The 21,279-nt window shown below is 37.6% G+C and overlaps 1 protein-coding gene across 4 annotated transcripts; it reads right to left on the reverse strand.

Annotated features, from left to right (window-relative positions):
• Positions 1-223: 223 nt before the first annotated feature.
• plekha1a (pleckstrin homology domain containing, family A (phosphoinositide binding specific) member 1a) lies at positions 224-19,271 on the reverse strand. 4 transcript variants are annotated; one of them, XM_066670690.1, is made up of 13 exons: positions 19,170-19,271; positions 15,953-16,142; positions 15,011-15,067; positions 14,617-14,662; positions 13,979-14,076; positions 12,250-12,378; positions 11,782-11,925; positions 11,323-11,391; positions 9,514-9,578; positions 9,314-9,377; positions 6,500-6,589; positions 5,714-5,784; positions 224-3,749 (listed from the first exon to the last, which is right to left on the reverse strand). In XM_066670690.1, exons 2-13 carry the CDS (start codon positions 16,091-16,093, stop codon positions 3,563-3,565), a joined length of 1,161 nt encoding a protein of 386 aa, XP_066526787.1. In that variant the 5' UTR covers positions 16,094-16,142; positions 19,170-19,271; the 3' UTR covers positions 224-3,562. The 4 variants fall into 4 exon arrangements, with proteins under 4 accessions (XP_066526787.1, XP_066526778.1, XP_066526759.1 ...); XM_066670681.1 differs by lacking the exon at positions 5,714-5,784 and having other exon boundaries at positions 11,782-11,922; XM_066670662.1 differs by lacking the exon at positions 5,714-5,784.
• Between the last annotated feature and the right edge of the window lie 2,008 nt (positions 19,272-21,279).

A 21,279-nucleotide genomic window follows, 5' to 3' on the forward strand; every position in this document is an offset into this window, starting at 1 on the left:
CAGTAACATGGTCTATTAAAAACAGAACAAGAGCTAAAGAAACCTGTTTATGGAATATTTCATGACTTTCTCATGAGTACAATAAATTATGTATTGTGTTCAAAATATAGACATAATGTTATAAATAAAATCACTCATCATGTGTGATAGGTTCCTGATGTAGGCTCTGTTCAATCCCTGACTGTGTTATACATAAGACTAACAAAATACAATTCTAACGGTTTTAAACCTTTATTTTTACATGTTTGCACATAATAAATAATACAAAAATAAGAGATATCAACAGTTAAGGCAATAACAGTGTTAATTACAAAAGAGAAAAAGAGAGAAAAAATGCTGTTCAGGACCTTCTGCAATTCACAGTTCAACACCCATATTACATTATACACCATTTCCTTTAGTAATAAACAACTGCAAATATGTCCACCGTCTGTTCTAAACAAGCAGAACACAGATCCTAGTCTCCATCGCCTTAACGTCACGCTTTGGTAAAAAAAATCTAATTTTACTTGATAAGATTAACTACAGAATACAACATACAGCCAACGTTTCTCCTGAAACAAAGGGTATCATGGGATTTGTTCCTCTTTGCTGCAGCAACAGTTTCAACTCTTCTGAGAAGCCTTTGTGCTAGATGTTGGAACATTAGTGTGAGGATTTGATGGCAGCCATGTAAACATTACTATGGCCCAGTGCTAGTGTTAAATGATTGATTGTGGATGCCAAATTATTCCAAGCTTACTGGATAAAGTCCTCTTAATCCAAGGAACAAAAGTTGCCACAGACCATTATTGTTGGGCTTTTATACTCCTCTTATTATTACTCACATCAGGCAGTGACTTTAGGCTCATGTGCAGCTGATCCAGAGGATCCCATTGTTTCTGAAGAAGGTACGTACAAGCTGCATGTCATTAGTGGGAGCACCGTAACAATGTAACTGAATTCAATCACAGCAAGTGTCCAAAATCCTTAGGTCACTGTTGACTCCCAGTGCTGGACTCATAGCCCTCAACTAAAGGACTGACTAAATCAGGTAAATTTGGATTTTTCACCAAAGCAATCTTTAAAGTTTTTAGTGTAAAGCCTTATATATGTCCACTGTGTGGAAGTCTGACGTTTTAAAAGGGTTAATATCCACTTTGACACTGAGAATGCTAGTCTCAGATAAATGTTCTATGAAGAAAGATAAAGGTTTATCAACATGGACTGCTGAGAACTTGGAGACAGGAACTGCATAATAAGATCAACAAAAAGTACAAATAACAACACAGGTACCCTAAAACACGCTGAAGAATTGAGTGAGACAAGCACAAAACATTAAAGGCCTTTACCCTGAAGTTGTGTCATCACGCCCTTTATAAGAGATTCCAGGTCTAAGCAGGATTTTCTATTTGAAAAACTGAATGGCACTTTCAATGACCGCTGATAACTAAAAACGTCTGGCCCAGCTGTAAACAATACGGTTCAAATACTCAGATATTTCTGAAACGAATCCCACTGGATCCTCTGAATTAAGCCATAAAGGAGTTATGACCTCATGTCAGTGGAAACACCCTCTGAATCACTCATATAAGATTCACCCAGTGTGAGTTTAAATGATTGGTCAATTTCAGTTATCAGGTTAAGGAATTGTTGTTGGTTAATAGTAGTATACAAGTTTAACAGTAGACTTGCTTGCAGTATGATGTCATTTCAGTGCAAAGGACAGTGTGCAGTGTTCATATTTCACATAATTTTTAAATGACCCAGTAAATCAGAGCAGTGCAATTCTGGGCCAAAGTGTCCACTGGTAAGAGTGTAATGGTATTAAGCTGTTTTGTTTACAACTGGGTGCAACATTAGAGCAAACAAAAAATCCCATTCATGCCGGTCAAAGAGACACCCAGCTTAGATCCAGCACTCATGGGCATGACAGCGTCTACAGAACGACACACGCCTTCAGTGATCTATTAAATAAACTCTGGTTAGTGGGGAGTCTTCTCCCTCCAGTGGTTAGAGAAGTTATTTCTTCACACGCGCAACACAAACAGTTCTGGGATTACGGCTTCTTTCAGAGTTTCGTCTCAGGTTCCCTCAATTCCTTTCACTTTCCCAACATTCAGAAGAATATTTCAGTCAGAAGTGGTTTATGACATCAAAAATAATGATAAGATCTAACTGGGTAACAATAGCATCAACACGGCTCCACACCATTCAACATTAGCCTTGCTGCCGAATGTGTATTGTCTAGCTATTCCTTAAATTATAAAGTGAGGAATTGAAATATCACATGTAAAACGTAGGGCTGGCCTGAAAAACAGGCTTTCACAGGTTTTAATGTGTGTGAACACGTGTTTTCAAAATGACCCTTAAAAATAACTGTATTCACCTTTCATATAATGATGAGGTTTTAATATGTTATAGTTTTCAAGGCTTATATCTATCAAAATGACCAGATTAGTCTTTCCCGGCTTTAATTTTTAAGGGAGACAGATGCAAGGCTGTCAGCCAAGTCCACTTTAAAATCTATTTTATTTACTTCACTTTTACTTTTGAATGAACTATAAATTTAAGTATATTAATTACTGAGCTCAAATCATAACTGATTATGCAAAACAGGCTATGCAGGCTGAAGCCCAGCTCAAAAGCCTTGCTGTTATCCCAATTTCGTATTTGTAAATTTGCACAGATCCTTAGTTCTCATAATTTAAAGCTATAATTTAACACCATTTTACATTTTGTCCCTATAGAAAGTAGGACGTTAACACTCTTCAATATCTGACACAGATGTCCTAGCATATATGTATGCTCTATTAAGCTAAATATCAACAATACTAGCATTTAACAAATGGATATATTTTGTAAATAAATTCAGGCCAGCCCTGGTTAAAATAATTAAAAATAAATCCTTGTTATTATTTCTGCTTACTGAAGATTTAAACTCCCAACATACGATTCTAATAACAAAAACAATGAAAACTCTAAGAAACATCTAGCAGTGGCAAAACCAACAAAGAAACACAAACGAATTTCTTGGTCCCAGATTCTACATAGGATTTCGGGAGAGTTGTCAGAAGAATGTCCTACACCTTGTTCGCTTCACCTTTATCGATGATTGACTTTAGCAAAATCAGGTATCAGATTCTTATTAGGGTTCACAGAGTCAGAAATAAACTTCAAAGCAGCGATAAGTCATTTTCTAGTGTCTCTTCATGCTACAAAACCAATGCTATACTGACACCTAGTGGCCTAAATGTATAACAGATTCGGTTTGACCTTTTTAATACATGGCCAGCCCCATGCTGGGGACCTGCTCTGTGGAGAACACTTAAAGAATTTGATTCTATGGACTGGGGAGAAAACTAATAAATAATCACTCTCATATATATATATATAGTTTTGATGTATTAGGTGCTGAAAATAACTGACTGCAATTAAAAAAATTTCACAAAACCCCAATACAAATATTAGACCTCACTAACTGGCAGGTCTCCATCGTCTAGGTCAAGAGGAGGAGGGAAACTGGATGTAGCTTTGTCTCGCATCCCAAAACTGCTTCTCCTTCGCCATGGAGACTCGTATGTTACTCGGACAGGTGGGTCTCTTGCAGTGACAGACGGGCACGTTGTCGTGGTAACGGCAGCAGACTCATGAAGTGCTCGCTGTCCCATGCCAGGCCCCGTGGAATCACGGCATTCTGAGTGGCTGGCCTTCCAGGGGGTGGAGCCAAACGAGGGCGTGCAGTAGAAGGAGGAGGAGCCAGAGTGCACCTAATATGTGTGTGTATGAGAAAGAGAGAGAGATTAACACGATTAATACATCTAGGGAAAAAAATAAACACTGTCCAGTTAAAAACAAGTATCTGAAGTATCTCCCAAAATGGTTACTTTACAGAACTTTCAATAGAAGTCAGTGTAAAAAGATTTATGCTGGTCCATTCTTCATGACATTTTCACAAAAAGTGAAGGTCAAATGTAGATACATGTTTTTAACTAGACAGCGACAACACAATTTGTGCAAGCATAAAGATAAATACATGCAGCAAACGCCAAATCTCTGGACTACTTTAACCTGGGGAGACTCTATTTTTTATGGCGAACAGTGATTTCAATACAGTTTTACTATAATTATATTTATGCCTATCCCCAAAGGTACTGGATGGAGTGCCATCAGTGTGCCATGCTGGGGTGTTTTATGTGGGGGTTTTAAATATTCACCTGCAGGAGCTGCAGAGCATCTCGTAGACAGAGCAACTTAAGATACATTCTGATGTATCAAAATACCTTAGAATTAAATTACAATATCTCCATTTACACGAGAGAAAAGCAAAGCTGGAGACCTGTTTAGAACATTTCAGATTAATATATACATCCACATACACTAATGAGAGGAAGTGCATAACACACGACTGCATTTGCTATTAACATCTATGTCTTGGACCAAAGGTTTGCATAGAGAACTAAAAAGGCACATTTAATGTTAAAGTTGACCAATACACTGTGTAATACTCATGCCAAGAAATGAAATGAAGATTGCATTATGTGAGCAAATGAATGTCTGCACTATATATTACTATATAACTGACAAATATTTAATGCAACTTTAACACAATTTAATATTACATTTAAAGTGTTTAATTTCTAAAAATGGTGTGATTGTGTCATACTTTATACAATGTCACTAGATGACTAGATAAATATGTCTTTCTAAATATGAATTTGGAACATATATCAGTATTTCATAGTAGAATGTATTATTATTATTGTTGTACTGAATTAGTGCAGTACACAGTGTAGTACTAATTTTAAATAGATTTTATTCCACTTCCATTTTATTTTATGCCAGTTCCATCAGGTGCTTCTCATATAAAAACTGAAAAACAGTAAATAATACTCTCAAATAAGTAATAAAGAGGTACTCTAACGTGCGAGAGAAGAACAGATAATGATTGCAGTGGTCTGGGTGAAAAGCTGACACAGAAAACTCATGATCAACCTTGCATTAATCATTGATGATATTTCAAGATTTTTTTAAGTTGTTGAGGAGCCATTTGGAAGAAAGCGAGAAAGAAAATAGAGAAGGAGAAAGCATCAAGTTTTAAGCTTGAAATATTGTGCGGATGTATTAGTTACTTACTTATTAGGGCTGCAAAATATGTTGCCAAGAATTTGTGGGAACCTGCACATTCTACAATGAATTCTGAAATGAAGGGTATTAGATGAGAGCTTGTTCCCCTTTATTACATTAACCGGGTCTTCTGGGACAACTTTCCTGGGAAGGTTTTAGATTAGACGTTGGAACATTGCTGTCAGGACTGGAATGCAGACACCAGTGAGTTCAGGTACTGATGCTGAATGATTAGGTCTAACTCTCCAACGCATCCATCTATCCAAGGTGCTGGATAGAGTGGCGTCACTCAAAAAAATACAGTTACATTGCTACACAGTCCAATGCTGTTAGGCATCATACCCATCTAGCCTCCTCTTGGCATTAAGCTAGTGACATTAGAGTTGTGCCAATGCTCGGCACTTCTAATTATTCTATGACCATACAATCTTCAATGCCCATACTGTAGTAAATATTGACTGATTACATATTGTGCAGCCCTAGCTGATAATGATCATTAGCATATTGAGCTGCATGTTTAGTTTTTTTTTTTTTTTTGCGCTTTTAACAAGAAAAAAAGTGTACAGGCGCAAGAAGGGGTAAGGCAAAAGGAATGAAGCTCACATACGTGCTGCCTTGACTGACACGAGGTGTGTGCTTCTGAATACATGGGTTCGAATGCCTTCTGGCCTGACGCATCTGTAACAACACAGCGCACTTCATTAGAGAAAAAGACAGGGAAAGGGGGAGGAGACTGAGGGCAAGAGAAGGAGGAGAGAAGAGGGAAAGAGGAAGAAAATCTGATAAAAGTAAGTCTGTGCTCCCAAATATTCTGTTGTTTAAATCCAAACCACTGCAGTCAGTTTAACGTATGTCCTTGTGCTGGTGTGATGCAGAGAGTAATAAAGTAACATCACTCTAGTCTGCTCCAAAAATTCTCCCTTTCAGACAAATTCTAATAATTACATTTATCAGGGGGGAAAAACAATAACAATTAAAATGTACCTCTCAAGTTTCCACTCTTTCCTCAAATGTAGGTGATCAGCCAAGATACGCATGCTGTTACTGTTTATTGGCAGAATTGAACACATTGGAACAACTAACTGAAAATAAAAATGTTCCCTGTCCAAAAGTGACATATTTTTGTTCTAAATTTTCCCCCAGTACATGTTAAAAAATCTGTACAGACAAAAACAGTAGTAGTGGAGTATTTGAAGCCTCATAGCTACAATGCAAAACTAAAGAACCAGACTCTAAGGTCTTGGCTGAGTGACTACATTAATAACTTTCTTTGTATTCTGTACAGGTGCAGACTCTCAGTACTGAGTGTTTCGAGACACAAACCTAACAGCAGATTCCTCTGCTAATATTGGTAAAAGGCAATATATATATATATTTTTTTTTTAATGCTCACAGATGCGGCTGATCTTCCTGGGCCCCTCTGTGCCACAATGGCTCCTGAGATTGCTTTAATCCAACTGTGCATCTCTTCTGGACTATCAGCCTGAACAAGGACAACAAAAACAGACAAACAAGAAAATTCCTTTATTATGTATATTTCAAGCCTGTTACAGTCATGGCCGAAAAAGTGTTGGCATCCCTGAAGTATTTCTCCCAGAAAATATTATATTTACAGATGTTTTGTTATACACGTTGCAAAACACAAAGGAAATACACAACAAAAAACAGGGGGGGGGGGGAAGAGGGAGCCAAAATTGATATAATTTCACACTAAACTATAAGAAAACTTTGTCAGACAAAATTATGGGCAGTTTTTCAAATTTGTGGGTAAATAACTTTGTTTCATGCATGTGATGCTCATGTAAACTCACCTGTGGTAAGTAACAGGTGTGGGCAATATAAAAATCACACCTAAAACCAGGTAAAAAGGAGAGAAGTTGACTCAATCTTTGCATTGTGTCTGTGTGTGCCACACTAAGCATGGAGAACAGAAAGAGGAGAAGAGAACTGTCTGAGGACTTGAGAACCAAAATTGTAGGAAAATATCAACAATCTCAAGGTTACAAGTCCATCTCCAGAGATCTTGATGTTCCTTTGTCCATGGTGTACAACATAAAGGTTACAACGCAGGATAGTCCAGATGGTGGATAAGCAGCCCCAATCACGTTCCAAAGCTTTCCTACAGGCTCAGTGTGCTCAGTGACAGTGCAAACTATCCGTCAACACTTGAATGAAATGAAACGCTATGGCAGGGGACCCAGGAGGACCCCACTGCTGACACAGAGACAAAAAAGCTAGACTGCAGTTTGCCAAAATGTATGTGAGTAAGCCAAAATCCTTCTGGGAAAACGTCTTTTGGACAGATGAGATGAAAGGCAAAGGTTTTTCTACTGTTTACCAAAAACGGAATGAGGCCTACAAAGAAAAGAACACAGTTCCTATATTTGACATATGGAGGAGGTTCAAAGATGTTTTGGGGTTGTTTTGCTGCCTCTAGCACTGGGTGACTTGACTGTGTGCAAGGCATCATAAAATCTGAAGATTACCAAAGGATTTTTGGTTGCAATGTAGGGCCCAGTGTGAGAAAGCTGGGTTTGCGTCCTAGGTCATGGGTCTTCCAGCAGGACAATGACCCCAAACATACTTCCAAAAGCACACAGAAATGGATGGAAACAAAGCGCTGGAGAATTCTGATGTGGACAGCAATGAGTACGGATCTATATCCCATTGAACAACCTGTGGAGAGATCTTAAAATTGCTGTTGGGAGAAGGCACCCTTCAAATATGAGAGACCTGGAGCAGTATGCAAATGTGGTCAAAAATTCCAGTTGAGTGGTGTAAGGGGGCTTTCACATGACAAGCATTCTGCGTGCTGCCGCTTTGCGCTCGGTGAAATTTTGCTTTTGTGTGAAATTATTATAATTTTGGCTTTTTCCCCCCTGTTTTGTGTGCTGTTCCAATACACACACAATAAATAAACATGTATAAATTTGTGTAGATTATTTCGTTGTTGTAACAATGCTTTTTGGCAATAAATCTTATACCATTGGAAAGCATGCATTTGTGGGATGAGCAGTAGAGCTGAGTATGTGGGTTGCACCCATGAGAAATTTGCCAAATCTTCTCTGCCAATGCCAAACAGCTTATTTTACTGTTGCTATTGACACTTGTTTTGAGCTTCTGATACCCCAGGTATGCCTGATTCGCAGCACCTGTGAGCGTGGGCCCTGCTACAGTGGCATGCTCCAAGAATCGGCATGCCATGTTTGACAGGTCTGGATAGGGCCTGTGCAATAGGCTCTCTGCCCAGACTGCCAGGAACTGACTGCATGCAGCCAATCTCTGGTCTCGCTTATTCTGCCATTGACTCGTTTGGTCGACTCGATGATTGAATTTTGAAGAAACAAGACATATTGGCAACTTAACAATGTATTCATTTAACAAACAGGAGCCTCAGTAGCATGTGAAAGAACCATAGACAGCCACAACCGCCTGGCACCTCCTCCTCACGCTGGTCACAAGCCTGGTCACACACTACTGTATACCATTCTTCAACCAACATTTGTCGAAAGTCAGCCAACACGCTTGTGTTGGTCACTCTGGCACAAACAGCACGTCCAAGCTGATCATGAACAGCACACCCAAGCTGATCCCACAAATGTTCAATGGGGTTGAGGTCAGGACTCTGGCAGACCACTCCATCTTCACCACTCCCAAATTCTGTAGGTAGTCTCTGATAAACCCCGCTCTGTGGGAGTGAGCGTTGTCACCTTGGAGGATAGAGTTCGATCCCTGACTGTGGAGATACGGGATTGCCACTGGTTGCAAAATTTCACCTCGATATCTTTCTGCATTGAGATTGCCTCCAATTATGACAAGCCTGGTTTTACCAGTGAGGGAAATGCCACCCTTATGGCAGGCCTCCTGGCAGCCCGGAATGTCTGGGCAGAGAGCCTATTGCACATGCTCTATCTAGACCAGTCAAAGTGGCATGCCGATTCTTGGAGCAGACACCTACTGACCACTGCAGCAGGGCCCATGATTTGGCAAATTTTTCATGGGTGCAACCCACATACTCAGCTCTACTGCTCATCCCACAAATGCATGTTCCTTAAAACACCATGTGGCACCATTTTTAGTGAAAGTAACAGGCTTTTCAATGGTCTAAGATTTAATGCCAAGAAGCGTTGTTACAACAAAGAAATAATGCACCAAACACGAATTTCCTTACTTTTTGTGAGAGATAGAGAGATATAGATTTCCAGACCTGAACGTAGAAGGTCCTTGAATTGGTGACCACCTCAAACAGGTTGTCTCTCATCAAAATATCACTGCCAGACAAAAAGAAATGTCAAAAAACAAATGTAACCTCTGAATTTGTAAACAAAACAATATCTAGAAAATAAAGTCAATCAAAGCAGGAATCCAAAATTTGTGATAAACTAAGATTAAACCACTGCTCCATACCTGTGTTTACACTCCTGAACTTTATGAATCTCTTTAAGAGGAACAATCCTCAAAGGGTCTTTCTCCTGGAGAAAGAGTATGAGAGAGTGAGAGAGAGACAGGTCACTAATTCATAAACATGTTTCAAGCCAATAACAGAAGAACATGGAGAGAGAGAGAAAAAAAAAGTTGGGCTTTATAATGTATTTTTGGGCAGTTGTTGTTTACTATATAAGTACAAAGCAAACATCTTTAAATTGCACTTGAGGGATTTGCTCTATCAAAGTGAATGTCCACAAATTTAAAAGATGGAGGGCTGTGTTATTTCTTTGTATTATTTTTTTTTAGAATATTTTCTATTATTAATTTTATTGATGATACTAATAATACATTTTAACATTTTGCAATTTCACCACAAACCAAGCATTGTTTGGGTTGTTACAATATTTTTGATAATAGTTTTAAAAGTTTCCCCTCACTTGCCAAGCTCTTTTCCCTCTGCCCCTTTTTGTGCTAGAGAAGATTTTCTGTGCATGGATTTTGAAATGGATGGGGTTTTACAAGTTGGGGGCAGGGGCAGGGTAAATTCTATTGGCTGATGTCTCCTGGTTCTGTGACTGCTTGCCTCAAAGACTGTATATGGCCGGAAGGCGTTAGGTCAGGATGTCAGAACATGTCATAACATCCCCGTCTTCCCCAAACATAAATATATGGAGACAACAGTGATTGTGACACACTCCTACACACACAGACTAGAATGTCAGATAAAGATTTGTGAACATGTCAGGGCACAATCCTTACCTTCAGCCAAGAAATCGACCCCAGATCTACACACTTTTTGTCAAATAATTTAAAGAGCAACACCCATAGCCTTTTAGCCCTGCCTCTCTTCATATTTCTTCAAGATTCTGGGTTTACTTTTGCCTGTCATAGTGAGTTGGATAGGTTTAGGTTTAAGGGCAGTTGCCACTAGGACCAGGTGCAAGTGATGGCACAAGACTTTTCCCCCTCTCAAACTTTCAGGCCCCAGAACTGCTGCACCCTTTAAGGTCTAACAGAAAATTCAAATAAGAAGCTGAAAGGTCTTCTCATCTTTTTAAGGAATACATTCCCATTTTTAAGTAATTATTTCCCAAATTCTTTGTAACATTAAAGAACATGATAGAACTTGAGGTGCCTTCTGACATAGTGCAGCGGGGACTTGATAATGGGAACGTCTCCGTTACCACGCTTAAATAAAGAACCCAAAGACGAAACTGTGACTATATTGACAGAAGGCGCTGGAATATATTCCTCCCTTAAACCTTGCTGGTCACTTGCTGGACTGGTCGTTATATAACGATGTATAGATTTCTGATAGATGTGATTATGGTTACATTTTATTCATTTTTAATAACAATTAAATGATGTAAGGCTGCTTTGTGACATCAGTTGTAAAAAGTGCTATATATATATACATTTGATTTGAAAATAATAATGAAAGATCCCCAGTAGGTTTGGCCCCCACAATGTTCAGCTGCTACTTTTTTCATGGCTACGGCTACCCAGAGATTCTTTTATAGATATCGATAAAGTCCTATTAAAAAGGAAATATTTTTGAGTGTGGTAATGTAATTACTCTAAGAATACTAGTGCAAAACTGTAGAAGTTCCATGTGTCTTGTCTGATTAACAAGCATCAATATTTGAGGTACTATGGCTCAACCACCACTTTATTTCTTTAGGCAGCATGTGGTCTTTAGGATATTGAACAAAAATGCACATGTATATAAGATTTACATGACAAGTTTTAAGAATGATTGTCATAAAAAATAACTTAAATGAGACTCACAAGTTCAGATTTAAAGTAGCTCATGGAGTTCTCTTCCAAAATGAAGTATCTGCGTTTCCAGTTTTTCATCTGATAGAAGGCAGAAACAAAAATAACCTTTAACAACAATCACACACACACTGGAAGGAAAACGTTTTGTGGCTACACTGAAAGTCCGGGATTTATTTCACTGTTTAAATCTGTAAAATTAATGCATGTTTTAGTATTTGGGCTCATTTTTCTGGGGGAATGCACCCAAAAAGCCTTTGCTCCTGTGATTTTTTATTACCTCCAATTTCAGTATACTCAAAAGTGATTTTCATGTTATAACTACATTTATATTAGCCAACTCCAAAATAATCAATGCATTTCTCAATTGACTACAGTGTATTACATTCTGGGAAAACAACAAAAAGTCCCTAAGTCACCAATCCTTGCACAGTGTCATTAGAACCAAAGGATGTTACAAGCTGTACTCACCACAGCTCCCTGTTTGACACAGTATCCTGCCTTTATCACACTCTGCTCCTGAGTTGGACGACACAAGAAGTAGGGAAGATGATTTTGAGGTTGTTTTAATGCTTCTTTCTCTCTTCCAGGCATCTGTCCATCTTTCCCCTCCTGCTGAGAGGGAGAGTGAGAGAATATGAACATTTTGTGTCTAAACAGTTTTTAAGACCTGCTCATACAAAATTTCTGAAGGGCCTTAGGGAGGAGCTCTTCACTCAGTAACAACTTCTACAATTACTCCACGGGGAAGGCTTTAAACTAGACATTGGAACATAGCTGTGAGGATTTCAAAGCATTCAGCCACAACAGCATTAATTATGTTGGATCACAAACTAGAATCCAAACCATCAAAGTTATTGAATGAAGAGTTACACAGCCCAATGTTGGGGCTTTTTATACGCAAGTAGGTGACTTAAGGACATCTGTGTTGTGTATTACCTGTGTGTGAGTGACAATAGGTACTCCCCCAATGATCTCTGTTCGGTAAGAGACCTGCTTTCTGCTCTGAATATCACACACTGCTCTTTCAGATGAAGAACTATGAACCACATCACAGGATTTAGGCACCTAGGGTGTGGGACAGAGAGGTGAGGGTGAGGAAGTAGGAAAGACACAATTAGGACAATTAAAATATGCATTTTATTTGAAGCTGTAACATATTATAGAAGCAATAAGCATGAGCAATGGAAATGAATCAAACTGCTCTGCTGTCCCTGTATGAATCAATTTATGCTATACAGAGCTAGGGCCCACATAGGGGTGGCCAGAATAAATATATAAAGGCCTCTAGTAATCAGTAAAATGACTGCTTGATAACATGAAGACGATTTTCATGTTATGAAATGAAAAATAAGAGAAAATAACTGACTGCTTCTTTTTGTGACCAGTTCAAACCTTAAAGTCTGTATACATGTTTGATTTTCTCCATTCAGCTCTGTGACTCTTTCACACTAATGAACACTACAGAATGTGGAACTTCCTGTTATCGTGTGTGGCTAAGTAATTACGGCTCACAAGAGCCAGGAAAGTGAGACAGAAGAGCAGGAGAAATTTAGAAAAAAATGTGAGTACAAATTGATGATGGATGGTGGAGGTTAACTTGAACAATACAACATCCTGCGAGTCAGCTTTGTGACTCACACACTTCAGTCATCACAGCAAGAAATAATAAAGTAACAGGCTTTAAACAGGAACATATGTACCCACTAACGATAATGGCTTTATTCTTTTTTAGGGTCCATATTAGCTCCTGCACCTTCTTCCTGAGGTCCACTACAAACATTCACAGCAATCTCACCAAAAACAGTAAATTAACGAGTATAACCCTATTATAAACTTAAAATATCATTCCAACGGCGATGTAAACATGATAGTGTACAACCAGAAACTATGCTGTTGGGATACACGTGCATATTTTTATTTAGATTTAATTGGCTAACTAAACATCTGGTAAAAAGAGTGATCTTCAGATCAATCTTCACTCTTGCTTTAAATCTGAAAAAGAAAAAAATCATCAGCGGTTCTGTTTGTGACCTTCATTCTTACAGTGAGAATAACAGCTTAACACTAAGGGTCTGAAAGGATGTGTATCTGTCAAGAAGAAAGGAAAGAGTTACAAAAGTTTATCTGTGTTAGAACGCTGAAATCTCAGATGATGAATTTTAATGGACGTACAAGTTACTTTTTTAAAGTTTTAATATTTTTTAAATCAGGACTCCTTGGATTGTGGAAAGCTAAAATTGCAACCAATTTAAGGTATAGAATTCGTTTAAAGTATGGGCATGCTACAACAATAGAAAAGAACTGATATTATATTTAGCTGTCGAAGTTTCTGTGTTTTGTTCCGTTAAGAGTGACCAGCACGGTGGCGCAGCAGGTAGTGCCACTGCCACACAGCTCTAGGGACCTGGAGGTTGTGGGTTCGAGTCCCGCTCCGGGTGACTGTCTCTGAAGAATTTGCTGCGTTCTTCCCGTGGCCACGTGGGCACCCTCCGGGTGCTCATGTTGGTAGGTGTCTCAAAACTGTCCGTGAGTGTGTGTGTTGCCCTGTGAGGGGCCTTCCAGGGTGTGTTCCTGCCTTGCGCCCAATGATTCTGGGTAGGCTCTGGACCCACCACTACCCTGAACTCGATAAGCAGTTACAGACAATGAATGTGTTCGCACTCACAGTAATTTTAGTGGCATTGTTGAGTGCATTGACCCATTCCACAAGGTCCTGTTGGTCATTAGCCTGGAGAAAGAACTTCCTCATTCCAGCATTAATCACTAGAGAGATGGTGACACAATGAGAGAAAAAGAATCAGGGAAAGAGACACCGATTAAAGGTAATAACCATCATAACCATTTTTTACAATACAAGTCTGATGTGTATTTCCAAAATAGTTTGATATGTTAGTCCCCAAGCTTGGCTGATAATTATAGAATAGGAAAAAGTGATATTGCTTATCACAGTTAAAAGAAACAGATTAACTGCAAGACACATGACTCTGAGTGAAAAACTGAGTTGCTGAAGTCAATAGTGTTGCAAAGAGTGGAGTAGACCACACAATGGACAGCATTATATTTGAAACACACAAACACGCACAGACTGGATGTGCGAGTGTCCTGTTTTGTGCTAAGAATAATATTTATGCAGTATTTTATTACTAGTATTAGGTCCATTGAAGATTTTATTGTTGATACATTCAGAACCCCATTCAGGTTCTATTGCATTTAATAATAAAACAGCATGTCAAAATGACCACATGTTGGGCCGTATACTCCCACCACCAGTCAGAACATACAGAAAGTCAATAATACTCTTACCAAAACAGAACTCAGCTTTTGGTCTTAACTTGGTTGCATCACTCACCTGACAAAGACACATGGGCAAAAGAAAAATTTGATATGATTATTGAGGTAACAAAACTGTGATAACAGCTATAAGGGATCCCTGTATGTACTGTTTTATACACTATTTTCTGTTAACAATGGATCCTATAAAAAAGTAAGTATGAAGCCTATTTTATATAGTGATAATATACATGGTACTATATAGAAACTGTGCAGTACATTTAAATTTGAGTTACATGCAGTAATATTTTCAAAGTGTGGCTTCCTTATTTCAGAACCAGTCAAGATCTTGTGGTTAAATCCCTTGTTCTGATGCACATTTTAAACATGTTTTGCTAAATATCAGAATCATATACACAAATCTTACTTTAGATATGTAGGTGAGTTTGAGCGATCCCACACATTCTGCTCCTATCGGCAGATTCTGAAATTTAAAACAAATTTACAGTAAAAGAACTATGGCAAAACTTTGAAACCTTCTCATCCTATATTTCCTATAATGTTTCTGTCTGAAGCAATGACAGACGTTATTCTTCAGGGAAGACGTTAGGTTTTGAAGGTAGTCCGCCTTCATGACAGCGTTAGTGAGGTCAGGCTAGGGCTGAACAATAATTCAATATCAATATGTATCGCAATATAAAATGTTTGACGGTGATGTCATGTTTCCTGTTTGTGTATCAGAAATATATCATATCCTCTAAAATTTAGAAACATAACGTGATATCAATTTTGGCCATATCGTCCAGCCCTAGGTCAGGTACTGATGTTGGATGGTGTAGCAAAGCTATTGGGCATCATCACACCAAAGAAAACCTTATCTTCTCCACAGCCTAAGCGATTAATTGACTGATGGAGCGATTAATTGAAAATACACAACACAGCACAACGTGGATAATCCACTTTAAATCACTGATAATAAGCCCCAAAGCTTTATAAAAGATTTCTATTGTGGTCCTCTTCAGAAAGAACAAAATGCACAACACATCTCACTAACAAAAAATTAAGATACACCAAGATGACAGAAAACAAAGTGGCTTTTTAGATGACATCATTTACAGTTTTCTGAACATTTAATAATCTATGAAGCACTTCTATATATATTCTTTATGTGCTAAGATGTATGTAAATAAGAAGCCTGTTCTAATGCAAAGTTGCAGAATAACACATTTTTCAGGAGATTTATACCCTTCTATCCCACACATGTCGTTCGTGTCATGCTTTCTAGAAATACTACACAAGATTAGACCCAACAAGTCAAGTACTGACCACTGATAAAAACGTTCATTTATGAATTGATTTATTTAGTTACCTGTGGGTTGTCCATGTACCAGACCAGGTTTCCCTGCTGCGTGTCCAGAAGAAAGTAGCGTCGCAAGAACTTGCCGCTGTTCTCCAGCTCCTCAATGTCCAGGAATCCGCAGATGCGGTTCTGTCTGTCCACATAAGGCATAGCTCCTCTTCATAGACCATTCCCTCACTTCTGTAACACAGCACAGCTGCTGAAGAGCAGAGAAATGGTGAGAGAGAGAAAAACAGAGCAGAGAGTGAGATAATAATGAGTGGTGTATTATAACAATAACAATAAATGACAATATCCTAGAAGTCTTCCTCCCCCACCCCCTTTTTATTCATTTCTCTGGCAGAGGCCCAGTAACTAACACTGCTCTTAGTCATTCCCCCACATCCATCCACACAGGATCTGAATCACAGCATGTGAAGGCGAAGGGCCAAAGTTTATAGCCAGGAATCTGAGTAATACACTAAATGACAAAAGGAGATTATATTTAGTAAATTCAGCTACAGAGATATTTGGTTTTGAAACACATATATTCAAATAAAAGCATGTACTGAAATGGAAACTCTTGAGCAGAAATGGACATAGGGTCACTCTACCCAATGCCAAGTTCTGACTAGATGGTTAAAAAGCCCCACAAGCAGAAAGCTGTAAAGTAGTGTAACAGTGTTTTCAAAAATGATTGCACTCCAACCAACAACCTTGGGATGATTTGGAGTGGTGTTTGTCAAGAAGAACTATTATTTCAAAATCAGAACCTGCACCCAATAATACTCTCATGGCCGAATGGCATTAAATCCACACAAAATAAAAATCCAATTCCTCAGTTCTGTCCTATCTATTCTTTATCAAATATTTATTACAATTTTGATTGAGTGTTTGGTCATGTTAAAAAGAAAAGGAAAAAAAAAGGCAGCTCAGATTGAAGCAAAAAGGGCTAAAGTCTGTAGATGGAGTGAGCCCCTCAGTGTCTCTCTCTCTATCCCTCTCTATCTCAGTGGATAAAGACATCTTTCTTCTCTCTTGACTCTGGAGACATTTATGGCTGGAGCTGAGGACATAAAGAAATAAACAAAAAAAAGACTGTGACCAAAACAAGGGCCTGCTGTGTCACAGGCAAGAGAGAGGAGAACAATGCACAACGTGAGTCATCTAATCAGTGTGCATCCGACACACTGGAACGGCGTCCTAGTGCACAGACCGTGCCTTGTGGTTTAGTACGTTCCAGGATTCAGTGATTGAATGCTGGAGCGACTGAAAAGAGGAGAAGGGAATACTAACAAAATCCAAATATGACATATAAAAATGGGGTGCATTATTTATGGCTTTTATCTAAGGCTACATATGAGTTTTTACATTATCATAATGATATCTAGTGACAGTCTGTGATATGTGTGTAAAACATGCCCCCCCCCCCCCCCTACATGTATGGGATCCACACTATGGAACAAACTGGTTCATTAAGGGACTAAAAAGCAGTTTGATTCATTCTCAATAACATTAGTTGCAAATTATAGAAAATAGTCACTTAAACAATATTTTTCATTTTTTTTGGTGACAGTTTAATAAAATTGCTTGCTTATTTAACCTGGAAGGGCAAATATGAATAGAAAGAACTTACATGTTATTGACTGGCCGTGACTAGTAATACAACTGTTACAGTAATCGCAGGATTAGTTTTGATGGTAATCATACTGCTGTAGTACTCAGTTCAGTTTATATTTTCAGTTTTGCTTGGATCAGAAAGTTGTGTAGGTTCTATAGATCTATTACAATTATCCCAGTTTTGCTCTAAGAGATATTGGCCATTCATCAAAGTTGCATAAAAACAAGTGTAGATTTGACCATGCAAAATGGTGACATTTTTCAGAATGATTTAAGGCTGCAGAAGGATGGTATTGTGTAAAGTGATTTGTTTCCCTAAGCAATATATATATAAAAAACAATGTACTATTGCAGTGTATTTGATGCTTTCTCAGCACTGATTGTGTTTATGTTTTATTGTTATCACTATATAGAATAAAATGACAGTCTAATATGGTCAATCAGATATGACCATAGTCAATGAGAGTCATTATATCAGTTATATTCTTCCTCCATCTTTTTCTTCAGGATTTTTACTTCAGACAAAACAGAGAGAGTACAGTGCAAGTCTGGTCTTGTCATAATGTTCTCAATTCTTTTACAGAGCAGTCACGATCTTTACACTTCACTCTCTGTATTGACACTAAAAACAAGGATTACTGTCTACCTGTGGTCACAACCTGTTTAAAATAAGACTTTGATTTGAGATAGGTATGAGTCACAAAGCTGACATGAAGGCATAGACAACAAACAAAATTGTGAAGAGGATCATAATTTAGAAGATTAAGTGACATTCAGAGGATAAGTAGCCCACAATATGAAATACATTAGATTGTAGTGCTTTATATATGTATATAAGTATTTAAGTATTAAATTAATTATTCTGCAAGAAATATCACAATGTATTGCAAATAAATAAAAATAAAATATATAATAAATAAAAGGGATGAGGCAATTAAAGTCTGGTGACTCTAAAGATTATTAATAATAACAAAGAAATGAATCGTTTCTTACAGTGAGCAAATACATATTAATAAATTGTAGTGCTGTAATAATTTTATTTTTAGTCTAAGGCAAGCATTTCTACACAAACAAGTTGTCCAGGACACTTCAGAATTACCTATGTATAAAACGTATAGGCTTTAATGTATGAATTATTCTGACCAAATCTTGATATATCTGAAAACACAACAAAGTTTACTAACAACAAAATAAGAAATAACTCAAATTGAAACTTACATTTCCACCTTAAATTGTGCAGTAGTTACATTGAAGGCAGTGTGGTGCTGTGAATGAAATTACTGCAGTGTTTATAAAGACATTTAAGGTGGAACGGAGAATTCGAATGAGAAGATTCTAACAAAGTGAAGGGGGTAAACACTTATTTAACTGTTAGATACGCCGTGTTAGGTGTGTGTCAAAAATAGACAAACTGGATTAGTAAGTGACCTTCTGTCACAGAGACGTTTTAAAAGAACTTTTAAAAGGACAGATAAGCTTCAAGAGTTTTGTCGCTAGCCACCGAGCTAAAGTTTATGAAAATCTCCGCGTTTTTCTATATTTTTACTCATTATTTAAATTGACTTTAACGCCTATAAGACAGGTATGCATGTGTAAATATTTTAAATGGTCGTTTAAAATAACTTACTTGAGTTTAAAGTGCCGAAAAGTAGTATTCAGGGATCTAGAAGTTTCAGCCCATTTTCCAACAAACATCCACCTAACCGCCACCTAACACCTCCCTCCCACTTCACTCCAGTTAGACGGAAAGAGGCTTTACGTCACGTTTTAGGATTTATTTCTAATGTTCTTTAAAATGTATTACATTTGAAATGAATAAATAATTAAAGTTCGTTTCTTTAAAACTTGAAAAAGTAGTTAATCATAATGTACAACACAATGACTTACTGACTCATAATCATGACATCAAATAATGATCCCATAATAATGAATTATACCTAATAAGTTTAATAGTTTAATAATGTTATATTTATCATGACTTTCCTAATAAAACCACCTAATAAAAATGATCACTTTATACTTAAGAACAATTATCTCATAAGAAAGAATTATAATGAATAATACTGAATTATGACTGATATTAACAATCTCAGTAATGACTTTATTCCAAGTAATAATTACTTACTATCTCATATTTATGTATTAGAATCGCAGTGAGAATATTTCTCATATTTAATATCTTGTAGGACTATAAATTAATTTCTCTTGTTTAGCAGGTAATGATTATGAGTTGCTCTTCCATAAAAATGAGATTATTTTTCAGATTATGACAGTAGGTTACGAAAATTATGGCAATGAATGAACGTTAAATTAATTCATTTCATAAAAAAAAATGTTTCTACAAACTTTACTTAGCGTTTATAATTTTTGGCCTCTTGCACCCTCTGCTGGGAAGACTACAAAACATTTTCAGATATATTTAATCATTTAATTAGATTAATAAAAAAAATTAGTTTATTGAGCTATATGCAAATAAAATTGACTAATAGTTCTGGTTTAGTTTAAACATATAATATATGTATATAACTGGGATTAAATTTACCCAGATTGTATGTATGTATATATATATATATACACACACTTTTATATAACTTATATAAGTATATATAAGTTTGGGGATGGCCCAATCCAACAGGACTGCTCACCAGTGCACAAAGCAATGTCCATAAAGACATGGATGAGGGAGTTTGGTATGGAAGAACTTGATTGGCTTGCACAGAGTCTTGTCCTGGACCCAATAGAACACATTTGGGATGAATTAGAGTGAAGACTGTGAGCCAGACGTTTTCATCCAACAGTGCACTCACAAATGCACTTCTGTATGAATGGTCAAACACACTCCTAGACCTTGTGGAAAGCCTTCCCAGAAGATCTGAAACTATTATAGTTGCAGTGGGTGGGCCAACATCATATTAAACTTAAGAATGGGAATGGATTAAGAATGGGAACTCACTCAAATTCATATGTGTGCAAAGGCAGCCGAGCGAATACTTTTGGCAATATGTGATAAATAACACTTTTAACACTTGATATATATATATATATATATATTCAGCCACACACATCAACAAGGTTAAGTACTGCCATTAGATTGTTAGGTCTGAATATTAAAATGGAACATAAAATCCAATAGAAGTATGTTCTAAATTAAATATTTAGTTTGAGCTGTACTAAGTGTGGGAACATCAGCAGTAAGTTACATGTGTTTTTTTTATTGCTCTGTTTGCAGTGGCTTATAAAACTGTAATGATTACAGTCAACAGAACATTCAAGATACCATTACAGTACACTTAGTGTACACCATCCTGACGATGGACTTTCTTTCATTTTCTGTAACCGCTCTATCCTGCTCAGGGTCTCAGTGGGTCCAGAGCCCACACTGAATCATGGGCACAAGGAACATTACAGTCAATTACATGATACTGAAATGATGTTGTAAAACAAGAATCTGAATCACATACACACACACTGAGTGTTAGAGGGTGTGTGCTTCTTCACGCACTGTCCATTCTGTCAGATTCACTGGCATTGTGTTCTATAGTTATACAGGGTGAGTCAAAAGTCACAGGACACCCTTTTATTTCTTTGATGCTACATGGGGCATTAGTCAAATGGTTAGAGGACCAGAAGGCTGCTTGTTCGATCCCCAGGACTGGTGGGAACATCCATGGCTAAAGTGCCCTTGAGCAAGGTACTGAACACCCAAATGCTCCCCGAGTGCTGAGGATAGCTGCCAT

This window comes from Hoplias malabaricus, chromosome 1 (genome assembly GCF_029633855.1).
Source record: "Hoplias malabaricus isolate fHopMal1 chromosome 1, fHopMal1.hap1, whole genome shotgun sequence".
NCBI lineage: Eukaryota > Metazoa > Chordata > Actinopteri > Characiformes > Erythrinidae > Hoplias > Hoplias malabaricus.

Excerpts from the sequence above, each read along its gene's own strand:
- plekha1a (XM_066670662.1), bottom strand. The coding sequence starts at position 16,093 with ATGCCTTATGTGGACAGACAGAACCGCATCTGCGGATTCCTGGACATT. Across the intron at positions 15,068-15,952 it reads GGTACATGGACAACCCACAG|AATCTGCCGATAGGAGCAGA; the intron begins GTAACTAAATAA and ends TTTAAATTTCAG. Across the intron at positions 9,579-11,322 it reads GCTACTTTAAATCTGAACTT|GAGAAAGACCCTTTGAGGAT; the intron begins GTGAGTCTCATT and ends CTCTTTCTCCAG.